The following is a 21854-nucleotide window of genomic DNA, read 5'->3' on the forward strand; positions in this document are numbered from 1 at the left end:
TTAAAATAAAACTTAGAGGGGCACATGCCTGGCTCAGTTGGTAGAGCATCCAACTCGATCTTGGGGTTGTGAGTTCAAGTCCCACATTGGGCACAGAGTCTTCTTAAAATTTAAATAAATAAGTAAACAAATAATAAATAATTAAACTACAAATTCAAAAACCTTAGACTTTCCAAATTATTTTAGTATGTTTAATGACATGTTTGTTTAAAGAAATGATAGTATTTTATCCTACAAAATTCCATTTATTTGTGTATTTATACTTATATCGTTTGTAATGATATTTATAAACAATGAATATAAACCAGGAGTTCAGCAATATTCCTTAGAGTCACTACACAGTCCTTAGCATGTAGCCACTAGATAATCACACTACTTTAAAATATATAATAATACACTTTTCAAGAGTGTACTTATTTTAATCCAGACCTAACTAAAATTCTCTTGGGCACCTGGGTGGCTCAGTTGGTTAAGTGTCTGACTCTCGATTTTCGCTCAGGTTGTGATCTCAGAGTCCTGAGACTGAGCCCCTCCTCTGGCTTTACACCGGGAGCCTGCATAAGATTCTTTCTCTCTCATTCCCCCCTAACTAGAGCATGCACTCTCAAAAAAAATTTTTTTTTCTCATTTATATTCTAAAATTTAACTCGAACTGTTAAATTACTTATTAAAAAAATACATACCTTTCTCTCACAAAATCTGCTAGTTCTTTTGTTGATATCTGTCCGTGTTTCATGTTATGGTAAAGGACATCAAAGCCACTATTTTTTTCCCCCTAAAATTGAAGAAGATTTTTAGTTTAACAACAAAAAAAGATCAAAACGACTTAAGAACAACCCTATATTAACCAATATGCAACTCTACTGCTCAGGTGAGCAACTTCTCCTTAATTAAACCAATGTTGCTCATTATAGGACTTCAAACTGTATCAAAGGAATATGACCCAGTTTGACAAAGTTTACAATTTATTATATATACATATACACACATTAAACACACATGCACACATTCTATAATCACTCGTACAAGTTTATTAGTGAAATTAAGTCTGAAATTTCAAAAAATAACATGCAGAATAATTTAGAAAAGATAACCATGGATCTTTTAAAATACATTATCAATCCCTCCAACATGAACTAAGGGATTCCTGGTTATTCAGGCAGAGTCCCTGCTTTAAAACAAGTAAATCTCAGGCGCCTGGGTGGCTCAGTCGTTGGGTGGCTATCGTTAAAAGCCTGCCTTTGGGGGCGCCTGGGTGGCTCAGTGGGTTAAGCCGCTGCCTTCGGCTCAGGTCATGATCTCGGGGTCCTGGGATCGAGTCCCACATCGGGCTCTCTGCTCAGCGGAGAGCCTGCTTCCCTTCCTCTCTCTCTGCCTGCCTCTCTTGTGATTTCTCTCTGTCAAATAAATAAATCTTTAAAAAAAAAAAAAAAAAAAAAAAAAAAAAAAAGCCTGCCTTTGGCTTGGGTCATGATCCCATGGTCCTGGGATCTAGCCCTGCATTGGGCTCCCTGCTCAACAGAAGGCCTGCTTATCCCTCTTCCACTCCCCCTGCTTGTGGGACTTCTCTTGCTGTCTCTGTCAAATAAATAAAATCTTTAAATAAATAAATAAAAATAAAAAATAAAATAAAATTAAGTAAATCTTGACTTCTGAGTCAAGACAGCCTATTACTAATCACTTACACATTTAATACCACAAAATGCTTTATAATAACTAATGCATCTTTTAGTAAACTTAAACAACTTGATAAGTGAGAAAAGATAAAATTTTAACAAAAGAGCAGTAATAGTCATTGGCAAGTCCTCATCCTCAACTAATGGGAAATTAACAGAACAAAACCACTACACAATCCTAGAAAACCTTACTGCCGTTTATTCTAATGAATGCTAAAGTAAGCCATAGGGAAGAAAACAATACCAATTTTATAAACAAAACAGAGACTATGAATAAACTAAGCTCAATAACTCTCTTCTCAATTGGCAGTTTTTCTTTTTCTTCGGTGAAAATAACAATGAAGAATTCCGTTATCTTTGCTGGAAATAGCAATACAATAAGCAAGAATTACACAATATGAACCCTAATTTTTTCACAGTTCACCAAAATCAGGAAACACAGAAACTTCCAGTTATGCTGAAGTGATCCCTAACAAACTCGTAAATGAACATAAAAGTAATTATTTTGCCATATATATAATAAATTAAAATGTCGTATTTGGGGGAAACTCTGGCTGGCTCAGTCAGTTAAGCATCTGCCTTCAGCTCAGGTCATGATCCTGGGGTCCTGGCATGGAGCCCCACGTGGGACTGCCTGCTCAGCAGCGAGCCTGGTTCTCCTTCTCCCTCTACCTTCCCCCCAATGTGTGTGCGCGCGCTCTCTCTCTCCCTCTCAAATAAATAAAGAAAATCTTTTAAAAAAATAGAATAAAATAAAATGTCATATTTGGGGCACCTGGGTGGCTCAATTGGTTAAGCCTCTGCTTCAGCTGGGGTTGTGATCCCTGCTGAGCAGGAAGTCTGACTCTCTTTCTTCCTCTGCCCCTCCCCCCACTCCCACTTGTGCTCACTCGCTCACTCTCAAATAAATAAATATCTATCTTTAAAAAAATATCTAACCAGTCAGGTTACCTGGGTTCCCAATGTGCATTACGCATATTCAAATTAGAAGCGAGTTGGGAATAAAGGGCTATTCAAATAGGCACAAAGACTATTAGAAATACTATTTACCAGGCTTACAAGAGAAAGAAAGAAAGAAAGAAAGTAAAGTAATTGGAGCAATAAGGTCCTGAGCACTTTGCTTCACTGTTAAAGTATTAAAAATGTTAAGCAATCAAGGAAAGGTTAAATTATATTCAGAAATCTGGGTTTTTATTAAGAAGTCCTTGAAGTAAGCTCTTTATCCAGGAACTTCAGATATCCAAATAACATATTAGTTAAAATTCCCAATAAGGAAATGAGGATTATTAATTTAATATGATATAACAATATTAATATGGCAGCAATAACACACCCTGGGAAATAGTGCTAGCTATTCCATCCGTCAGGTCTTCACTTGGAAAGACAAGGAAAACTCATTCTAGTAAGGATGTGATATAGAAGAAGCCTGCCTCAGAAGGCACTAACCACTGAAAACAAACACCCTACATGATTACAAAACCACTTGTCATTTCTTCCTATTTAGGGATTCATTCATTTACTGAAGTCGAAAAACATGAATCTGACTCCAGGCACTATTCTTTAATAATTTCACAAACGTATTATTATTAACACAAATATTTACTACTCATGAACTTTCCTTTAGCACAAACTAAGCAAAAATTTTATTACTTCAAACGGCACTAGTACACTCTCTACACACATGCACACACACACATACATACACACACAAACACATACAACTTAGTCTAAAAAAATTTTTCAAAGTGTCTAATAAAGAACACAAGTCATATTGTTACCTTGTCAAAAACTTAATTTATAGCCTTGATAACAGATGACTAAATATTAAATATATACACATTTATATATTAAAAAATGAAGAAGACAGAGCAGTGGAGCTCAGGTTTAGACCCATTTGGCTTCAGTGTCTTCACCTGCACAAAACACTGAAAATTCTGGTAAAACAGGGAGAGACCACTCTTGAAACTGTCAATCTTAACTGATTATAATTCTGCCACTGTTTGAGATTACCCAGTATTTTTTTTAACTAGAAGTACCTCCACAAGGTGCTATCATTTTTACAGCAGCCACTGACATTTTTAGTAGGTGGCTCTAATTCAAAGAAAAGTAAAACAGCAAGAAGTATTCCTGAATTGCATATCCATTTTATCACCTGAGACCTTGAAGTGGATATGTTTTTGTTATTTTCAACATAAACATATTTTTTTCCTTGTTTTCCTTGGCTAACTACAAATACATGATGAACGCACAAATAACTTGACAACAGGCCTTTATTATCAAATAGAACTACGACTAAACATGTCTTCTGGTCTCTAATATTTTACTAAAACTGTAAATATTTATGCCCTTTGATCCAGCAATTCTACTTTTAAGAATCTATACCACACAAACACACATACAAAGATAAATGTGGAAGAATATTTACTGAAGTACTATTTATAATAGTGAAAAAATTTTTTTAAATCCATTAATATTACTGGTTAAGTAAATAACATATATATACTACAATAAAAAATATATATGGTTTTTTTTTAAAAGACTACAGTTTTTAAAAATGCAGATTTTTAACTGTTAATTTTTAAAATTTGCCCAAATACACTGTCAATGGAAAAAAGGACAATTACCAAAACAGCCAAAAATAGCCTAATGCTACACAACTTAATGTCCATCACCCAGTTGTTCAATGTTAGGAACAACCTAAATGTCCATCAACCAGTGAATAAAAAGACAAAATAGAGTATACCCATAAAATAAAATATAATTCAGCAATAAAAAGAAACAAACACTGATACATGTGACTTAATGAATATCATAAATATTTCACTAAGTTAAAGAAATCAGACACAAGAGACCAGATATTGTAGGATTCTATTTATATGAAATGCCCAGAATAAGCAAATATGCTGAGATGGAAAGTAGATGAGTGGACTGCTAGGGAGGAGGACTGTGAGGTAGGTGATAAAAGGTACAGGTTTTCTTTTTGAGGTAATGAAAATGTTTTAAAATTGACTGTGATGATGGATGCACCTATCTGTATTACCCAAAACCACTGAACTGTACACTTTAAGTGAATTGCACAATATATTAAATATATCATGATAAGCTTGTCAAAGGCATGAGCAAGTATTTTTATCTATTTCAATTAATTCTTGTAGAGAGATTTGCAGTATTAACTGACAAAAGCTGCTATTAACACCATTGCTGACCCAAGGAAGACAATTATTTTGAAGATTTAACTAAGATAGGATCTTTTACCTGCTGGTCTCCATGCACTTTACAAAGAGATAGCACTTTCATAAAAGTCCAATGATTGTGGCCTGGGGCAAACAAAATCTTCTTATAATCCTATATAAACAAGTGTTAAAAATCTTTGAAATAATTCCTAATAGGAAGTAGAAAAAAAAAATCTTACCATCCTTTGAAGATGTTTAGTCCAGAACTATACAAGTCCTTTAAGAAAACACAAACTTCTCAGGGCCTATTGTTTCCTCTTACTGCTCTAATTTGACAGCACTTAACAGTCTGATGTTTAACAATCCAGATTCCTTTTCCCATACATATAGTAACATGTTACTTTTTATTTTGTTTATTTTTATTTTTTAAGATTTTATTTATTTATTTGACAGATAGAGACCACAAACAGGCAGAGAGGCAGAGGAGGAAACAGGCTTCCCGCCGAGCAGAAAGCCCTACGTGGGGCTTGATCCCAGAACCCTGGGATCATGACCGGAGCCGAAGGCAGAGGCTTTAACCCACTGAGCCACCCAGGCACCCCATATGTTACTTTTTAATAGGAAAATGAGATCACACCATGCATAGTTTTGCACTTAAAATTATCAACTGAACTAAAATTTAGCTAAAAAGATAGTTAAGTTATAAGTAAGGTCACCAAGTCACTGGAAATACTCAGATTTTTTTTTAGTCTAATTTAGAATCTACAAGACATACTTGAAATTTCAAGTTAAAAAGTTTGAATATGTCATCAAACCTATTTTGGAAACTCAAAGGCTTTAAATAAATATAAAATACAACCTAACAACTCCCCACTTGAAGAAAAAAATGCATCTCTATTAACAAAGCAATGAAATACCTATTTTAACAAAAATGGAACTGTTTAATGTACCTTGGTTTTTTAAGACCCATGAATAGTAATAGTGGAAAAACACAAAGCTATAAATCCCAGAGATTTTTAGTTAATGGTTTGAAACTTCTCCTTCAAAGAACCTTTTAAGAGCAACAGTAAATGAAACACTAAAAACAAAAAGCTTGGGTATCTCACTTCTGATGACTCCAAGATTCTAGAAAGCAGGCAGGAGAGAATGTATACTGTACAATCAGACTATGAATTGATAAGTTTATTTTACCTTGTTCCTTTTTAAATCTTTTTAAAAATTTTTGGAAGGGGATCAAAGGGTCAGAAGGTGCTGTCATGTGAACAGCAAATAACATGCTTAACCTTCCTCAACCTCAAACCACCTCAAAGGTAATAAATAAATATCATCACTTCCTACCGCTCTACATTTTCCTTTTGCTCTAGCTCTTATGTAAGCAGTTTTTCTATAAGTGAATAGCACATTTAACCACAAGTTATAATCTCTTCTAGTCAACCTTCTATTTATACATTGAAATTTTCACGTATGATCATCAAAACTATTCTACAGAACCATTGGCAAGATGTTTTTAAAGCAAAAAACAGTGATTGAAGATGCAAAACAAGCACTGCTCAGCAGTCAGAACTACTTGCTGCAGGTACAGAAGTCGCTCAAACACATTTGTTGGTTGACTGAAGAAAATAAACCTTATCACATTAAAGAAATTATTTCTAACCCCTCAAATACTCCCTAATGTCTTCAGTTACTCACCTCTTCCAGAATATTAAATCTGTAAAGCCACCTAAAAGATATTACATGGCTTCAACAAAAATAGCAGAAGCAAAAAGGATAATTTTTTTGTCTTATAACTTTTAAATTTTCTGTAATATACTGTAAATGAATGTAATTTTCATTAATCTCAAAATAAAAAAATAAAAACAATTTCAGCTTTCTCAAAAACTCTTCATTCTGTGCCTTCAAAGGCAAAGGCTACCTTCTTAAACTGACATCTTGTTCATATTAATAGTTAAATCTCCTAATTCATAAATTTAAAAAAAACTTAAAGTTTTTTAGGAGCAGTTTTAAAAATTACCTATTTATTCCATGGAAACCTATGAAAGTCACTACAAAATATTTTCAAAGAATACTTAATCATATGAGAAAAATGCTTGACGGTGATATCATTTGAAAATACCAAGCTACAGAACGATACAGCAGAACCCACTGTGCATGTTGTATTTCTTTTTTTTTTTTTTAATATTTTATTTATTTATTTGACAGAGAGAGATCACCAGTAGACAGAGAGGCAGGCAGAGAGAGAGAGAGGGAAGCCGACTCACCGCTGAGCAGAGAGCCCGATGTGGGGCTCGATCCCAGGACCCTGAGATCATGACCTGAGCCGAAGGCAGCGGCTTAACCCACTGAGCCACCCAGTCGCCCTCATGTATTTGTAAAGAAAATCTCAGCGGACACAGGGAAAAGCTATATATAATTTTAATTTTCTTCTGTACTCTCTGTTCTACCTATCACATAACAATGGTTAAAATTAAAAAGGAAAGCCATCTTCACTGCTCTTGTTTCAATCAAATAAAAACTAACACTTCTTAGTATTAAGGTCCAGCATCACTAATTTGCTCTACTTATATTGTACCTTCCCATCTTATCCCTAAATGCAAGCAAACATGCTTCTCCTATCTTCTATAACCTTTACTCCTGCTGTTCCATCAAGGAGCATGTTCCTGATGGAACTAATGGACTTGTGTGTCTCAAATTCATCCTACAGTTCACTAATCATTTCTCAATTTAATCCTCTGAATCTGGCTATCCCAGCAATATTCTCTAGCAACTTAACCAATAGTTACCATTTTAGGTCTCAGCTTCTGTTGTACTGTTTTTATTTCTCCCCCACATCTGACCAACTTATGCTCCTCTCTGTGGACCAAACTGCTACTAATATTCTTCCAACTGTAATATTCTAACATCTTTCCACACTAGGTAAATTGAAAATCAAACCTTTATTCCCTTTACATCTCCATGGGACCATATTTCTATATGAATTTCTTAGGGTGTTTTTTTTTTTTTTTTAAAGATTTTATTTATTCATTTGACAGAGAGAGAGAGAGGCAGGCAGAGGGAGAAGCAGACTTCCTGCTGAGCAAGGAGCCTGATGTGGAACTCAATCCCAGGATGCTGGATCATGACCTGAGCCAAAGGCAAATCCTTAAACGACTGAGCCACCCAGGCGTCCCTCTTAGGGTGCTTTTGTTAAATGTTTTAGAATTGCCAAACCAGGATGGATAACCTCAAGAAACAGTACTCAAAAAAACTACTTCCAAAAAGCTTATGTTAGCCAAATGTGTACGATGATATAAAGCATACCTGTTCTCCCATGCCTTTGCCTAAATAATTTAAGTAGTTCTGAAAGGATTAGAGCACTCAGGATTTAGTGTGCGTGGCTACAAAAGAACCCAGACAGCAAATTTTTATCCTTTCCATGTCAATGTTCTAAAATCCTTCCCCTGAATTGAATTTACACAGACTAAATCAGTATCAATTTCCCACTTTCAAATTTCTCCTACAATTAAAGCAAAAATACAAAACAAACCACCATTCCACCTCCCAAAAATTCTAAGGGCCTCACAATAAAATTTACTGCCATCTAAAATGCTGATTTTATGTCTACCTGTCAAGTTTACTTGAACCAACTTAGATGAATCTGTAGTTCACATTTTCCTAGTTTGTTGCAGTTGGAAACAATTTGGGCATGGATAACTGGCTAACAATTAAACAACAACACATTCTAATTTAGTGTTTATAATTTCCTTGTTTATATACAGAGATCATCTCTGGAAAGCTATGTAAGAAACCGGTAACAGTTACTGCCTTTGTGGAGATTTTGGAGGCTGAGGAAAAAAAAAATTTATACTGTGTTCCCTTTGGTACTTTTTGAATACTGAACCACATAAATTTTGCAAATGTTTTAATTAATGTATATGTAAATATGCATACACATACACTTCTTAAATTTCAGTACACCACCCAATGGGATCATATCATAAGCAGTATTTGGAAATTTCAAGTAATAAAAAGAAAGTCTACAATCCGGGTATCTATGATTACCTCAACTAGTTTTCTAAAAATATATATATTTCAATTTGCATATGGGTCATACCCCCAAGAATACATGTGTGTGGGTGTATGTATAGGTGTTAGTCTCCCTAGGATATTAAATTTAGATTACAAAAAAATCAAGCAGGGGCACCTGGGTGATTAAGTGGGTTAAGCTTCTGCTTTCTGCTCAGGTCATGATCTCACGGTCCTGGGATTGAGCCCTACATAGGGCTCTCTGCTCAGCAGGGAGCCTGCTTCCCCCTCCCTTTCTGCCTACCTCTTGGCCTACTTGTGATCTCTCTGTCAAATAAATAAATAAAATCTTTTTTTTTAAAAATCAAGCAAAAATATAACGTTTTACACTTCACAAGACCTATTAATAGCAATTCCAGGTTTTTTTTTTTAAGATTTAATTATTTATTTGACAGACAGAAATCACAAGTAGGCAGAGCAGCAGGCAGAGATAGAGGGGGAAGCAGGCTCCCCGCTGAGCAGAGAGCCCAATGCGGGGCTCCAACCCAGGACCCTGAGATCATGACCCTGAGCCGAAGGCAGAGGCTTAACCCACTGAGCCACCCAGACGCCCCCCAATTCCAGGTTTTTAAAAAACATTTTAATCCTCCCAGTTTATCCATGTAAATGATAGATCAAATTTTGGAAATATAACCAAGTGCTCCAATACCAATGAAACCAACAGACAAAATTTCTGTACTGGTTAAACAATAAAAGAAATAAGGACAAGAAACAAAGAAATACTTCAGGATAAAAACACCCAAGATAATTATTTCATTCTTGATGTGCTGACTGGAATAATTTTTGGAAAAGGTCACCTAACTAAAAATGTCAGTTCATTACAATGTAATATATGCTAAAGAATACTTGATGTCTTTAGGAGAATACTTACTATTTTATAGGCATGAGTATTATTATATAAAATAAGGTTTATAAGGTATTTAAATCAGGTATGTTTTATTTTTCCCCTTAAATAACTATCACCAATGAAATCCATTCCTTAAAAAAATAAATTTTTAAGAGGTTAGTATCCAAAATACATAAAGAACTTACACAACTCAACACAAAAAACAAAAAAATAATCCAATTAAAAAATCAGAAGACATGAACAGACATTTCTCCAGAGAAAATATACAGATGGCCACAGACACATGAAAAGATGCTCAGTATCACTCATCATCAGGGAAATGCAAATCAAAACCACAATGAGAGGGGTGCCTGGGCAGCCCAGTCAGCTGAGCATTCTGACTCTTAATTTCAGCTCAGGTCATGGTCTTGGGGTTGTGGAATCAAGCCCTGTATCAGGCTCCAGGCTGGGTGCAGAATCTCCTTGGACAAACTTCTCCCTCTGCCCCTCCTCCCACTCATGTTCTCTCTCTCTCTCTCAAATAAAAAAATAAAATCTTAAAAAAAAAAAAAAAACCCACAATGAGTTATCACCTCACACCAGTCAGAATGGCTAAAATCAAAAACACAAAAGATGTGGAGAAAAAGGAACCCTCATGCACTGTTGATGAGAATGCAACGTGGTTCAGCCATTGTGGAAAACCCTATGGAGATTCCTTAAAAAGTTAAAAATAGAATTACCATATAATCCAGTAATTCTACTACTAGGTATTTACCCAAAAAATATGAAAACACTAATTCAAAAAAATATAAGCAGTAGCCCTATGTTTATTGCAGCATTATTTACAATAGCCAAAATATGTAAGGAACACAAAGGTCCATCCATATAGATGAACAGATAAAAGAAGATGAATATATACAATGGAATATTACTTAGCCATAAAAAAAGAATGAAATCTTGCCATTCGCAAAAACATGGATGGACCTAGGGAGTATAACGCTAAGTGAAATAACTCAGAGAAAAACAAGTACCATATGACTTCATTCATATGTGGAATTTAACAAAACAAAAAAAGAAACACACCAAAAAACCAGACTTTTTATTATAGAGAACAAACTGCTGGTTACCAGAGAAGAGGTTAGTGTGGGGATGGGGGAAATAGTGATGGGGATAAAGAGTACACTTATGATGAGAACTGAGTAATGTATAGAATTGCTGAATCAGTATACTGTACACCTGAAACTAATTACACTGTATGTTAATTATACATAAAAAACAGGTTTTTTTCAAAATTTAACTCCTCAATTAGATAATCTGGGTTTATATGAAAACATAAAGCCATTTTAATTACTACAGTGCAATGCTGACCCAGACGATCTCAAGAGCACTATAAATTAGTACCCTACTCTGAGAAACAGTGTACAGAGATACTATAGTATCTGCAAAAAAGGTTTTTAAGTTAGATTATCTTTTGAAGGACTAACAACTGTTTTATATACCAAGGCAATAGTGTGGAATTCTATCAAAATTAATTTTGTTACCCAATTTTAATGAAAAACAAAAACATTTTCAACTTGATTATCAAAGGCACTATACTTTGTGGCAAAAAATGACTTATCAGCAACAAACCACCTGTTGTATAGGAAGTTTTAAATACGTTTTTCTCTTCAAAGTATAATATTAATTCGTAATGTAGCATACCGTTTTAGTTAAGAAAAACCATACTTTAAAGAAAAAGGCAGGATGTGCTACTTTCAAAAGAGCTTGAAAATAGTTTGAATGATTCAAACTTTCCTCTAACAAATGCCACAACAAAAAGGTTTGTCTTTTTATATGTAGGGAAAACAACAATTAATAGGTTGTTTGGTTAGAAACTTAAAACTTTAAAGTTTCCTATTACCTCACTTTGACAAGTTTTATTTGTCATTTGTCATTTGTCATTTGACATTTGTCATTTGTCATTTGACAGTGCTACTTTAAATATTGGGGGAGAAGAGTGAAACTAATATTGTAATTTTAAGAAGTTATAAATGATTCTAAAATATGTAAATTTTTAAGTTGTCTTAGACAAATATCAAATTCTCTGAAGTTATTTAGTTCTTGTTCTTAGTTTTCCCTACTTCATTTAGTCCTCCTTTGGAACTTCTTATAAAGCTCCAGTTTAGAGTTTACAGCCCTAATCCCAGGCTTGGAAATAAATAAAATGCAATCTATTTAACTGTTTGTGTTCAATAGTGGGGAAGTGAAAAGACAAAAACATAAATTAGACTGGAAATCTTCTCTAAATTTCAGATATACAAATTTATTCCTGTTCCTCCCTTAGAAAGGACAACAAGGCGCACCCAAAAACTGATAAAAGAATGTTCGTAGAAAGCATTATTCATAATAGCCAAAAATCATTAGACAAGGCTATATTCAAAGCTCAATTAACAGAAACAAAAGATAACTTTAAAATGCTAATGTACAATTTGCAGCAAACTATACTTCAATTTCTGAAAAAAACCTTAATATACAATTTGGTAGTAAGTCAGCAAGCATCAAAGAACACATTCTTTCTTTTTAAGATTTTATTTATTTACTTGTCAGAGTCATAGAGCTCACAAGCATGCACAAAAGCGCACACAAGTAGGGGGAGCTGCCAGCAGAGGGAAAAGCAGACTCCATGCTGAGCCAAGAGCCTGACATGGAACTCGAGGCCAGGACCCCGGGTTCACGACCTGAGCTGAAGGCAGATGCTTAAAATGTTTAATCGACTGAGGAACTCAGTAACCCCAAGAACACATTCATCCATCAAAAGACATTCAAGGGGCACCTGCATAGTTCTGTTTGAAGAGCATGCTTAATCTTGGGGTCATGAGTTAGAACCCCACATGGGGTGTAAAGATTATTTAAATTAAAAAAAAAAAAACTAAAAAAAAAAAAAAAAAGCAAAACATTTTGGGATGCCAATTTTAAATCCAATTAATAGTTTTATAAGTTGCCTAAAACCTTAAGTCTAAAATTGATAGGTTATATACATCAACTGTACCTAAATTAATAAACTAATTAAATTGATAGGCTACACCTAAAATTCATACAGAAATGGCAAGGGACCTAGAATAGGCAAAATAATCTTGAAAAAGAAGACCAAATCTAGAAAACTCTCACTTCCTGATGCCAAACTTACTACAAAGTCATAGTAATCAAAACAGTGTAGGACTAGTGTAAGGACAGACAATGGAATACAACTAAAAATCAAGAAATAAACCCATACATCTATGGTCAACTGATTTCTGACAAGGGTGTCAAGAGTATTTAACAGAGAAAGAGGAGCCCTTCAACAAAGGTACTGAAACTACATATCCATGCAAAAGAATGAAGCTGAACCTCCTCCTGGCACCACACACGAAAACTGACTTCAAATGGATCACAGGCCTAAATATAAGAACTAAAACTATAAAACCCATAGAAGAAAACACGAGTAAATCTTTGTGACCATGGATTAGGAAAAACGTCTTAGATTAAACAATAAAAGCATAAGTAATAACAAATAAATTAACTGGACTTCTAAATTTAAATATTTGATGCTTCAAAGGACAATATCAAATTACCTCACACAAGTTGGAATGGTTACTATCAAAAAGAAATCACAAGTGTCAGCAAGGTTGTGGAGAAAAGGAAACAGTCCCAAACTGTTGGTGAGAATGAAAATTTGTGTAGCCACTGTGGAATATAATATGGGGGTCCCTCAAATAATTAAAAATAGAAATACCATAAAATTGGGGCATGGGTGGCTCAGTCATTAAGCATCTGCCTTCGGCTCAGGACATGATCCCAGGTTTCTAGGATGGAGCCCGACATCGGGCTTCCTGCTCATCAGAAAGCCTGCTTCTCCCTCTCCAACTCCCCCTACTTGTGTTCCCTCTCTTGCTGGGTCTCTGTCAAATAAATAAATGAAATCTTAAAAAAAAGAAAAGAAAAAAGAAATACCATAAAATCCAGTAATTCCACCTCTGGATATGTACCTGAAGAAAATGAAAACATGAATTCAAAAAGGTATATGAACCCCTATGTCTACTGTAGCATTATTTACAATCACCAACATACATGGAAGCAACCTAAGTGTCCATCCATAGATGAATAAAGGAGCTGTGGTACACATACACAATGGACAACTCAGCCATAAAAAAGAACGTAATCTTGCCATTTCTGACACAGATGGACCCAGAGTATATTATGCTAAGTGAAACAAGTTAGACAGAAAAAGACAAATGCCGTATGATTTCACACTTATATATGAAATCTAAAAAAACAAATGAACAAAAAACGGAAATGCTCATAAAGAGAAAAAAGCGGGTGGTTCGGGGGACAGTGGGGACAGGTGAAATAGATGATTAAGAGGTGCAAACCTACTGCTATAAAATAAGTCACAAGGATGAAAGCATAGGAAATAGTCGATAATACTGTACGACAGTAATGGCACTTACACTGGTGAGCATGTCATAATATATACAATTGTTGAACATCCTACACCTGAAGCTAATATTACACGTCAACTATACTTCAATTAAAAATAACTTTGGGGGCACCTAGGTGGCTCAGTGGGTTAAGCCGCTGCCTTCGGCTCAGGTCATAATCCCAGGGTCCTGGGATGGAGCCCCACATCGGGCTCTCTGCTCAAGCAGGGAGCCTGCTTCCCCTTCTCTCTCTGCCTGCCTCTCTGCCTACTTGTGATCTCTGTCTGTCAAATAAAAATAAAATCTTTAAAAAACATTTAAAAAAAAAATAACTTTGAAGGGGCGCCTGGGTGGCTCACTGGGTTAAGCCTCTGCCTTCAGCTCAGGTCATGGTCTCAGAGTCCTGGGATTGAGCCCCACGTCGGGCTCTCTGCTCAGCGGAGAGCCTGCTTCCCCTCTCTCTCTGCCTGCCTCTCTGCCTATTTGTGATCTCTCTCTCTCAAATAAATAAAATCTTTAAAAATAATAACAACTTTTAAAAACAATTAAGTTTTCAAAAAGGACAGTATCAAGAAAAAACAAAAGCCCACAAAATAGAAGAAAATGTTTATAAAATCATGTATCTGATTAAAAAAACTACCCAGAACATACAAAAACTCTTGTAATTCAATAATAAAAACACAAATAACCTAATCTAAAAATGGGCAATAAATCTAAAAAGGTATTTCTCTAAAAATATGTAAAAAAGCACAGGAAGAGATGTTCAACATTAGCCATCAGAGAAATAGAAATCAAACCCACAATGAGGTATTACTTCACACCCATCCACTACAAAAAGACCGATAACAAGTGTTGCAGCATGCAGAAAAATTGGAACATCAGACATTGTTAGTGGGATTGTAAACCATGCAGTCACTTTGGAAAACAGTTTGGCAGTTTTTCAAAATGTTAAAGAGTAACAACATGACCCAGCAATTCCATTCCCAAAAGAAATGAAAACATTTCCACACAAAAACCTGTACAAAATGTTCATAGCAGTATTTATTATTCATAATAGCCCCAAAGTGGAAACAACCAAACGTCTATCACTGATGAAGAGATAAAATGTGGTATACACACACAATGGAATGTTTGGCCATAAAATGCAATTAAGTACTGATAACATGCTACATCACGGGTGAAGTGTGGAAACACGCTAAGGAAAAGAAGCCAATAAAGGATAACACATATGATCCCATTTATATGATATGTCCAAAGAGACCAATCTATCCAGGCAGAATTTATAGATTAGTAAATTGCCTAGGCTGAGTTAGGGGCGAAGGAGGTAATGACTGCTAATGGATAAAGGGATTCTTTCTGAGGTAATGATATTGTTCTAAATTGATTGTGGTGACGGAACTGCACAGACGAAAAACCCCTGAATTGTACACTTAACTGAGTGTATAGTATGTGAGCTGTAACTTCATTAAGGTATTTTTAAAAATATTTTTTATTTGGTAGAGAGAGAGAGAGGGAGAGAGGAAACACAAGCAGGGTGAAGGGGGGAAGGAGAAGCAGGCTTCCCGCTGAGCAGGGAGCCTGACGCAGGGCTCGATCCCAGAACCCTGGGATCATGACCCCAGCCAAAGGCAGATGCCCAACGACTAAACCATCCAGGCGCCCCGTAAGGCTATTTCTTAAAGAAAAACCTAATGCCTCGTATTTATGTCGCTTGCGGAAAACAAGAAACATTCAAGCCAAATGACTAGGAGCTGATTTGATTACTAAGTCCATACGTGATACACTTAGAAATAAGAATTTAAGACACACCTCTTCTTCCCTGAAAGAGCACTCCTTTAATTACTTCTGAATTTTAACTAAAATGGAGCTGTAGTACTTGCAGCTGTCAGGACCTAAACTGAGACTGACCCAAGATACCGGGGTAAACATGCTCCTTCTCCCGCACTCGGCTGCACTGCACTTCCCATTACAACAAACAATAACTACAGAAAAACACCCCATACGGTGACTGGAAGTCATTCTCAGAGAACCACCTAATACTAATACAGAGTTAAGAAGAGGGGTGTGGAAAGAATGAGGAAGGGGAAGGAGCGCAGGGCACAAGGGGAAGTCTTCCTGCATTTAAGCCCAAGGAATCCAGTTACATTAAATTCAACTTTTACACGCTTTGTGAACAGGCCCAGAGGCAAAGTCCTGGGCGCAGACCAAAGAGCCGAGCTGCGAGGCCGAGAGGAAGTGCTGATCCAGGCCAAGCCCGCAAGGTACTCCGTGTGGAAACCACAGGGGGCAAAAGGGCTAAGATGGGGGCTGCGGCGCGGGACAGCGGCGAGCCCCCTCCGCCCGGCTCCGGCCCGCGCTTGCTGGCAGCGCGCAGCGAAAGGCGGCCGCGCCGCGGGCCCGGCGGCCGCGTCCAAGCCGTGGAGCGCGCCCAGCGCCCCAAGCCTCCCGCGCGGCCGGGTCCCGTCTCCCGCCCCATCCGGCGCTTTGTCCCAGCGCGGGCGGCGGGCGGCCCCCAAGCGTCCCCGCCGCGGGCTGAGGGGCCGCACTGACAGCCCTCGCAAGGGCTGCGAGCCTGCGAGACCTGGCGGCCGGCGGCCCGCAGCCCGCCCGGCTTCATACAGGCGGGACCCAGCCGGCCGCGGTGCGAGGACGCTAGCCCTCACCCCCCGAGCCTTCGCCGCCGCCGCGGCCGCCAACGCCGCCGCCCGGAGAGCACACAGGCCGAGGTCAGGCGGAGAAAGCTTCGCACCCCAAAACCCAATTCCCAACATCCTGCTCTTACCCAAAAATTTTCGACGAAATGCGCCATGACCATCCTGCCGCCGCCGCGCCAGGTTCCGCGTCCGCGCCCGCCCGCCGCTGTGTAAACACGGGCACGGCCCCCACGGCGCCCCAGCCTTTCCCCACAGCAGCCGCCGCCGCCGCCGCCGCCGCCGCCGCCGCCTTCTTCCCGGAGTCCGGCCCGCACCCTCCAGGGCGCATGCGCCACCTAGCGGCTGCTGCCGCGGGGCGAACTCTTGAAAGCCACCGCCTGGTTGCGCATGCGCCCTTCATCCTATCCCAGGTTTTAGTGACCCTCCCCTCTACCCTGCGCGGGCGCGGCCAAATTGAGTATTCTCTTGGGAATGGTGGAGAGCAGGGTTCTTGGAGAGTCGCTGGGGAGACTGCCTGCACCCTTTGCGGTACGATGGGTACTGGCCCAGGAATGAACGAAGAAGAGGGCCGGCCAGTGGCAGTGGATACGGCAGCCTGACTGCCTCCTCTCTTCCTTTACGCAAGACGCGCTTCCCCGGCCTTGGAGGATCGTGAAGGGACCAAGTCTGGTTAAGCTGTGATGGGGGAAATTTGGCCTCCGGCCACCGGGAGGAGACTGGGAAACCTTTGGTCAGTAGGGTTCCTTTCCTTGACAGGGAACTAAGAACCAAAACAAAACTTTCCGAGGCCGGAAAAGAGGAAACGCCCAGTGTCGCCTGAGAGTCTCTGGAACAGCGCGAGACCCAGGCACCAAGTTCCTTGCCGAAGCCGCTGACCTCTAGCACGCCCCTAGCAAACCAGGCCGGCTGGAGGCAGGAACGTGACCCGAAAGGAACGAATTTCCCTGACCCACGCAGTTAAAAAAAAAAAAAAAAAGTCTTTTATAGGACTTGTTCATTTAAGTCTCTAGTTCTCTTAGCAACTTGTACATTTTGGAAAAAGAAACAAGTTTAAACACGTCCTGGCACAACATGAACTAAATCCCCTTCCCACCTTGCTTTCCAGAGGTTAGGGGGAAAAAATTAAACCCTCGTGGAGAGTTCTCAGGTTCACTATCACCAGGTCGGCTCAATCCGAAGTCTGCTGTTCTTGAAACCAAGCCCCACTAATAGACTTGGTGTAGCTTTAACTATATACACACATCACACCTTCTCAGATCTTCTGACTTCAGATATAATAAACATTGGGACACGTGTTTCTTGGTGGAAACTTGTTTTCATCCTCAAAAGCAAAAACCGCACGTGGATAAAACTGAAGTGTTTGTTGAATTGGGAATAAGTGGATATTGGTATTGTGATTATATCTTTTTTAAGAATATCTTTTAGAAATATATAGGAGGTAACAGTCTGCTTTAAAATAACTCACTGAGGGGGGTTCCTGGGGGGCTCAGTGGGTTAAAGCCTCTGCCTTCCACTCAGGTCATGATCCCAGAGTCCTGGGATCAAGCCCCACCTCGGGCTCTCTGCTCCGCAGGGAGCCTGCTTCCTCCTCTCTCTCTGCCTGCCTCTCTGCCTACTTGTGATTTCTCTCTGTCAAATAAATAAAATATTTAAAAAAATAAATAAGTAAAATAAAATAACTCACTGAGGGAGGAACAATGAGTAGAGGTATGCATGAAACAGGATTGTTAGATCAATTGTTAGGACCTAGGTGATGAAAACATGGTGGTTCACTATACAGCACTACACTATTTCGTATATGTTTTTAAAAAGTCTTCATAGCACTGTCATTTACATAGCACTGTCATTTCATATATGTTTACTATTTCCTTTTTAAAAAGTCTTCATAACACTGTCATAACATTGGGAAAGTCTAACTTAGAAACTAGTGCTACTATTCTGTAAACCATTAGTCTAGCACTATCTTTCTTCATCCTGAAAAAAATCCTAAAAAATACAGCCATCTAGATCTAGCCATAAGCATGGCATTAAAATCCTAGCGTCACTAGGCACTACCCAGCTTAGATCTCAGGAGGAAAAGCCTTATCCTAGACCTATACTTCAAAGGGCCTTACATATTACATCAATCTATTAAAAAAACAAATGGATGCCTTTGCCAGTGATGATCTGATGCTGAACTCTGTCCCATAACCATATAGACCCTCGCTCATGACCAACACCATTCAGGCCCCCCAGGAAACAATTCTTCATAGCTCTTGCCCTATGTCTTCAAAACAAAAGGCAGAACTCCAAATGCAGTGAAAATCTTTGTGTGGGATAGCTTCCCATATCAGAATAGACTCCTTTGGAGTTCAGGCAGAATCTGAGCAGCAGAAGTGCTTAAGTAAGAAAAGACAATTTAGTTAACTTGTCCAAATTTTCCTCCCAGCACAAATGCAATAGATTTTTTTTTAAGATTTTATTTATTCATTTGATAGAGATACAAAGACAGAGATGGAGAGAGAGAGGGAGAAGCAGATTCTCCACTGAACTGGGACCCTGGCATGGGGCTCGATTCTAGGACCTGGAGATCATGACTGGAGCCGAAGGCAGACACCCAACCATCTGAGCCACCCAGGCGCCCCAATGCAATAGATTCTTACATAACAAAGTATTGTTTTGCAAACATTGTGGTGTTAAGCACAGATTTTCCCTTTTTTAGTGTTCTAACTCTGACAATTTAGCATAGTACTCAAATAACCACGCATGGTACACTGATCTCCATTTGTACTCTTACCTCTGATCTCATAAATGTCAGACCCAGACTTGACATAAAGATAAATATTCTGTGTATTTGGATATTTACAAAGCTCATTAGGGCCGAAACACCCTTGCTGTAATTGCCTGATATTTTAATTGTGGGAATTTAAAGTCAACAGTGATTAAGGTGACTAAATTTCAGACGAGATGGTGAAGTACAAGAAGAATGTGGGTAGTATCAGGCACATTCTGTTCTCTCCAGTGAGGTTTCCTGGGATGTGCATACAGTCTGGCAGAGTGTAGATAAGGCCCTGAGAGGGTAGCTCACTTATGTGTCGTTAAGTATTTGTGACCCAAACACTTAGCCCTTGCTTATTCAAACACATTCTGAAATTACTAAAAACTGACACAGTTTTTGACTCACTGCCTGCAGCTGGGATGGATAACAGATAACAACACTGTTCTACTCACTGCCTATGCCACCTGGCACTTAATAGTCACTCAATAAATGTTTGGTGAGACAACAGGTGAATGACTGAACCTATCAGGGAAATGTCAAGGGTGGATGAAACTTTGAATATGCAGTAACTCTATTCTTTTACTGATACTTTTCCTTGGTGCTAGGTCTTTAGAGCTTATTATAAAAATAGCATTATTTACATTCTACTTGATTTGTCTTACATTATTTCAAATATTTTTAAAAGAATTATTTGGGGCTTGAATATACTTCTTTAAAAAAAGTTTATTTATTTGAGGGGGGAGAGTGGGAGGGAGATGGAGAGAGAATTCTCAAGCAGACTCCTCACTAAGCACAGAACCTGACCCCAGGACCCTGAGATCATGACCTGAGCCGAAGGCAGCGGCTTAACCCACTGAGCCATCCAGGCGCCCCTTGAGTACACTTCTTAAAGGATAAGTTGCCTTTTGTAATAAAAACAAAATTAAATTCAGATAATAATATTCAAAATTGGTTCTCAAGGATGTTGCTGGTCCCCATTAAACTCTGCCCAAGCATATATGTTATAACCAAAGCTCTAACATAAGTCCTATAACATAATTTGACAAGTGGTAGCAAATAAGACAGGAGAAATTAACACAAAGTTACCTAAATCTACATTCTCTGGTTTTAGAAAATATAACTTGTCTCCCAGATTTGAAGACAAGACAGACAAAGAATGTCCCCCTTTTCGTTCCTTAGTTTGATCTCTTATTTCCAATTTTGGGGTCACAGCTCACACCCCCTTAATCAACATTTAGTTACAAAGGCCATTTTCTCATTACTTCATTTAAAACTAGTTCTGGGGGCACCTGGGTGGCTCAGTCAGTTAAGTGGCTGCCTTCGGCTTGGGCCCTGATCCTAGGGTCCTGGAATCTAGCTCCATGTCGGGCTCCTTGCTCAGGGGAGAGACTGCTGCTCCCCTTGCTTGTGCTTGCTCTCCCTACCTTTCCTGTCAAATAAATTAGTAAAATATTTTTTAAAAACTAGTTCTGTTCCAAAAAAGTGGGTTATAAAATAAAACATAATTTTTCCCATTTATTTTCAATACAATTTTGCAAATGTACTTCTAATTTTTTCCAAGACAAGAGCAGCAGAGGAGAAGCTCCTATAAACCTCTATTTCCTACTAATTTCTTCAAGGACAGCATCCTGTGTCAGGCGCAGTAGTCCTCTCTACTTGTACCTGAAGAAAACAAGCAGTAGAAGAACTAAGCTCCATTAGAAGGCCAAAGAGAAAGAGGCAGATCCCCGAAGTCTGGTGTTCTCTTGTTTTTCCCTACACCACTGCAACATATTGAAAGCAATAACTTTACGCAAAACAGAAAGAAAAGCAAAAGCTCAGCAGATGGTATCCAGGCAGGCAGCTATACAAGGCCAAGGAGACGGAAACATGCTAATCAAAGTGCAGAAAGCAGCTAAATATCATCTTCCTTACACTCTTCTCATATCAGAGCAGCTTGCTGGGTACGCCCTTCTCTCCTGCCTGCAGCTGGGATGGACTGCCTGCTCTTTGATGTGGCCTCCTCTCTAACTCCAGAGTGAGATGTACTTTTCAATGGACCCTCTTATCAGCTGTCTGTAAAAGAAACACAAAACACCTGACAGGTTTTTCAGGGCTTTATGATGCTCATGATCACAGGAAACCCAACACAGGTTTCAAAATTTCAAAAAAAAAAAAAACAAAACACACACACACAAAAAAACCCAGGATGGGGGCACCTGCCTGGCTCAACCAGCAGAGCATGCAATTCCTGATCTTGGGATCATGGGTTGGAGCCCCACACTGGGGG

At 38.5% G+C, this 21854-nt stretch overlaps 1 protein-coding gene across 2 annotated transcripts in view; it reads right to left on the reverse strand.

Annotated features, from left to right (window-relative positions):
• The window catches only part of FCHO2 (FCH and mu domain containing endocytic adaptor 2), a 119958-nt gene extending 102804 nt beyond the window's left edge, over nt 1-17154 (reverse strand). For both annotated transcript variants that reach the window (XM_045999185.1, XM_045999184.1), the window contains exons 1-2: nt 16956-17154; nt 684-775 (exon numbers count right to left, since the gene is read on the reverse strand). In XM_045999185.1, coding sequence (XP_045855141.1) covers nt 684-775; nt 16956-16988 — 125 coding nt within the window. In that variant the 5' untranslated portion in view covers nt 16989-17154. The remainder of the gene's footprint in view (nt 1-683; nt 776-16955) is intronic.
• Nucleotides 17155-21854: the final 4700 nt, after the last annotated feature.

The sequence above is a fragment of the Meles meles genome, chromosome 3, assembly GCF_922984935.1.
Source record: "Meles meles chromosome 3, mMelMel3.1 paternal haplotype, whole genome shotgun sequence".
In the NCBI taxonomy this organism is placed as follows: domain Eukaryota; kingdom Metazoa; phylum Chordata; class Mammalia; order Carnivora; family Mustelidae; genus Meles; species Meles meles.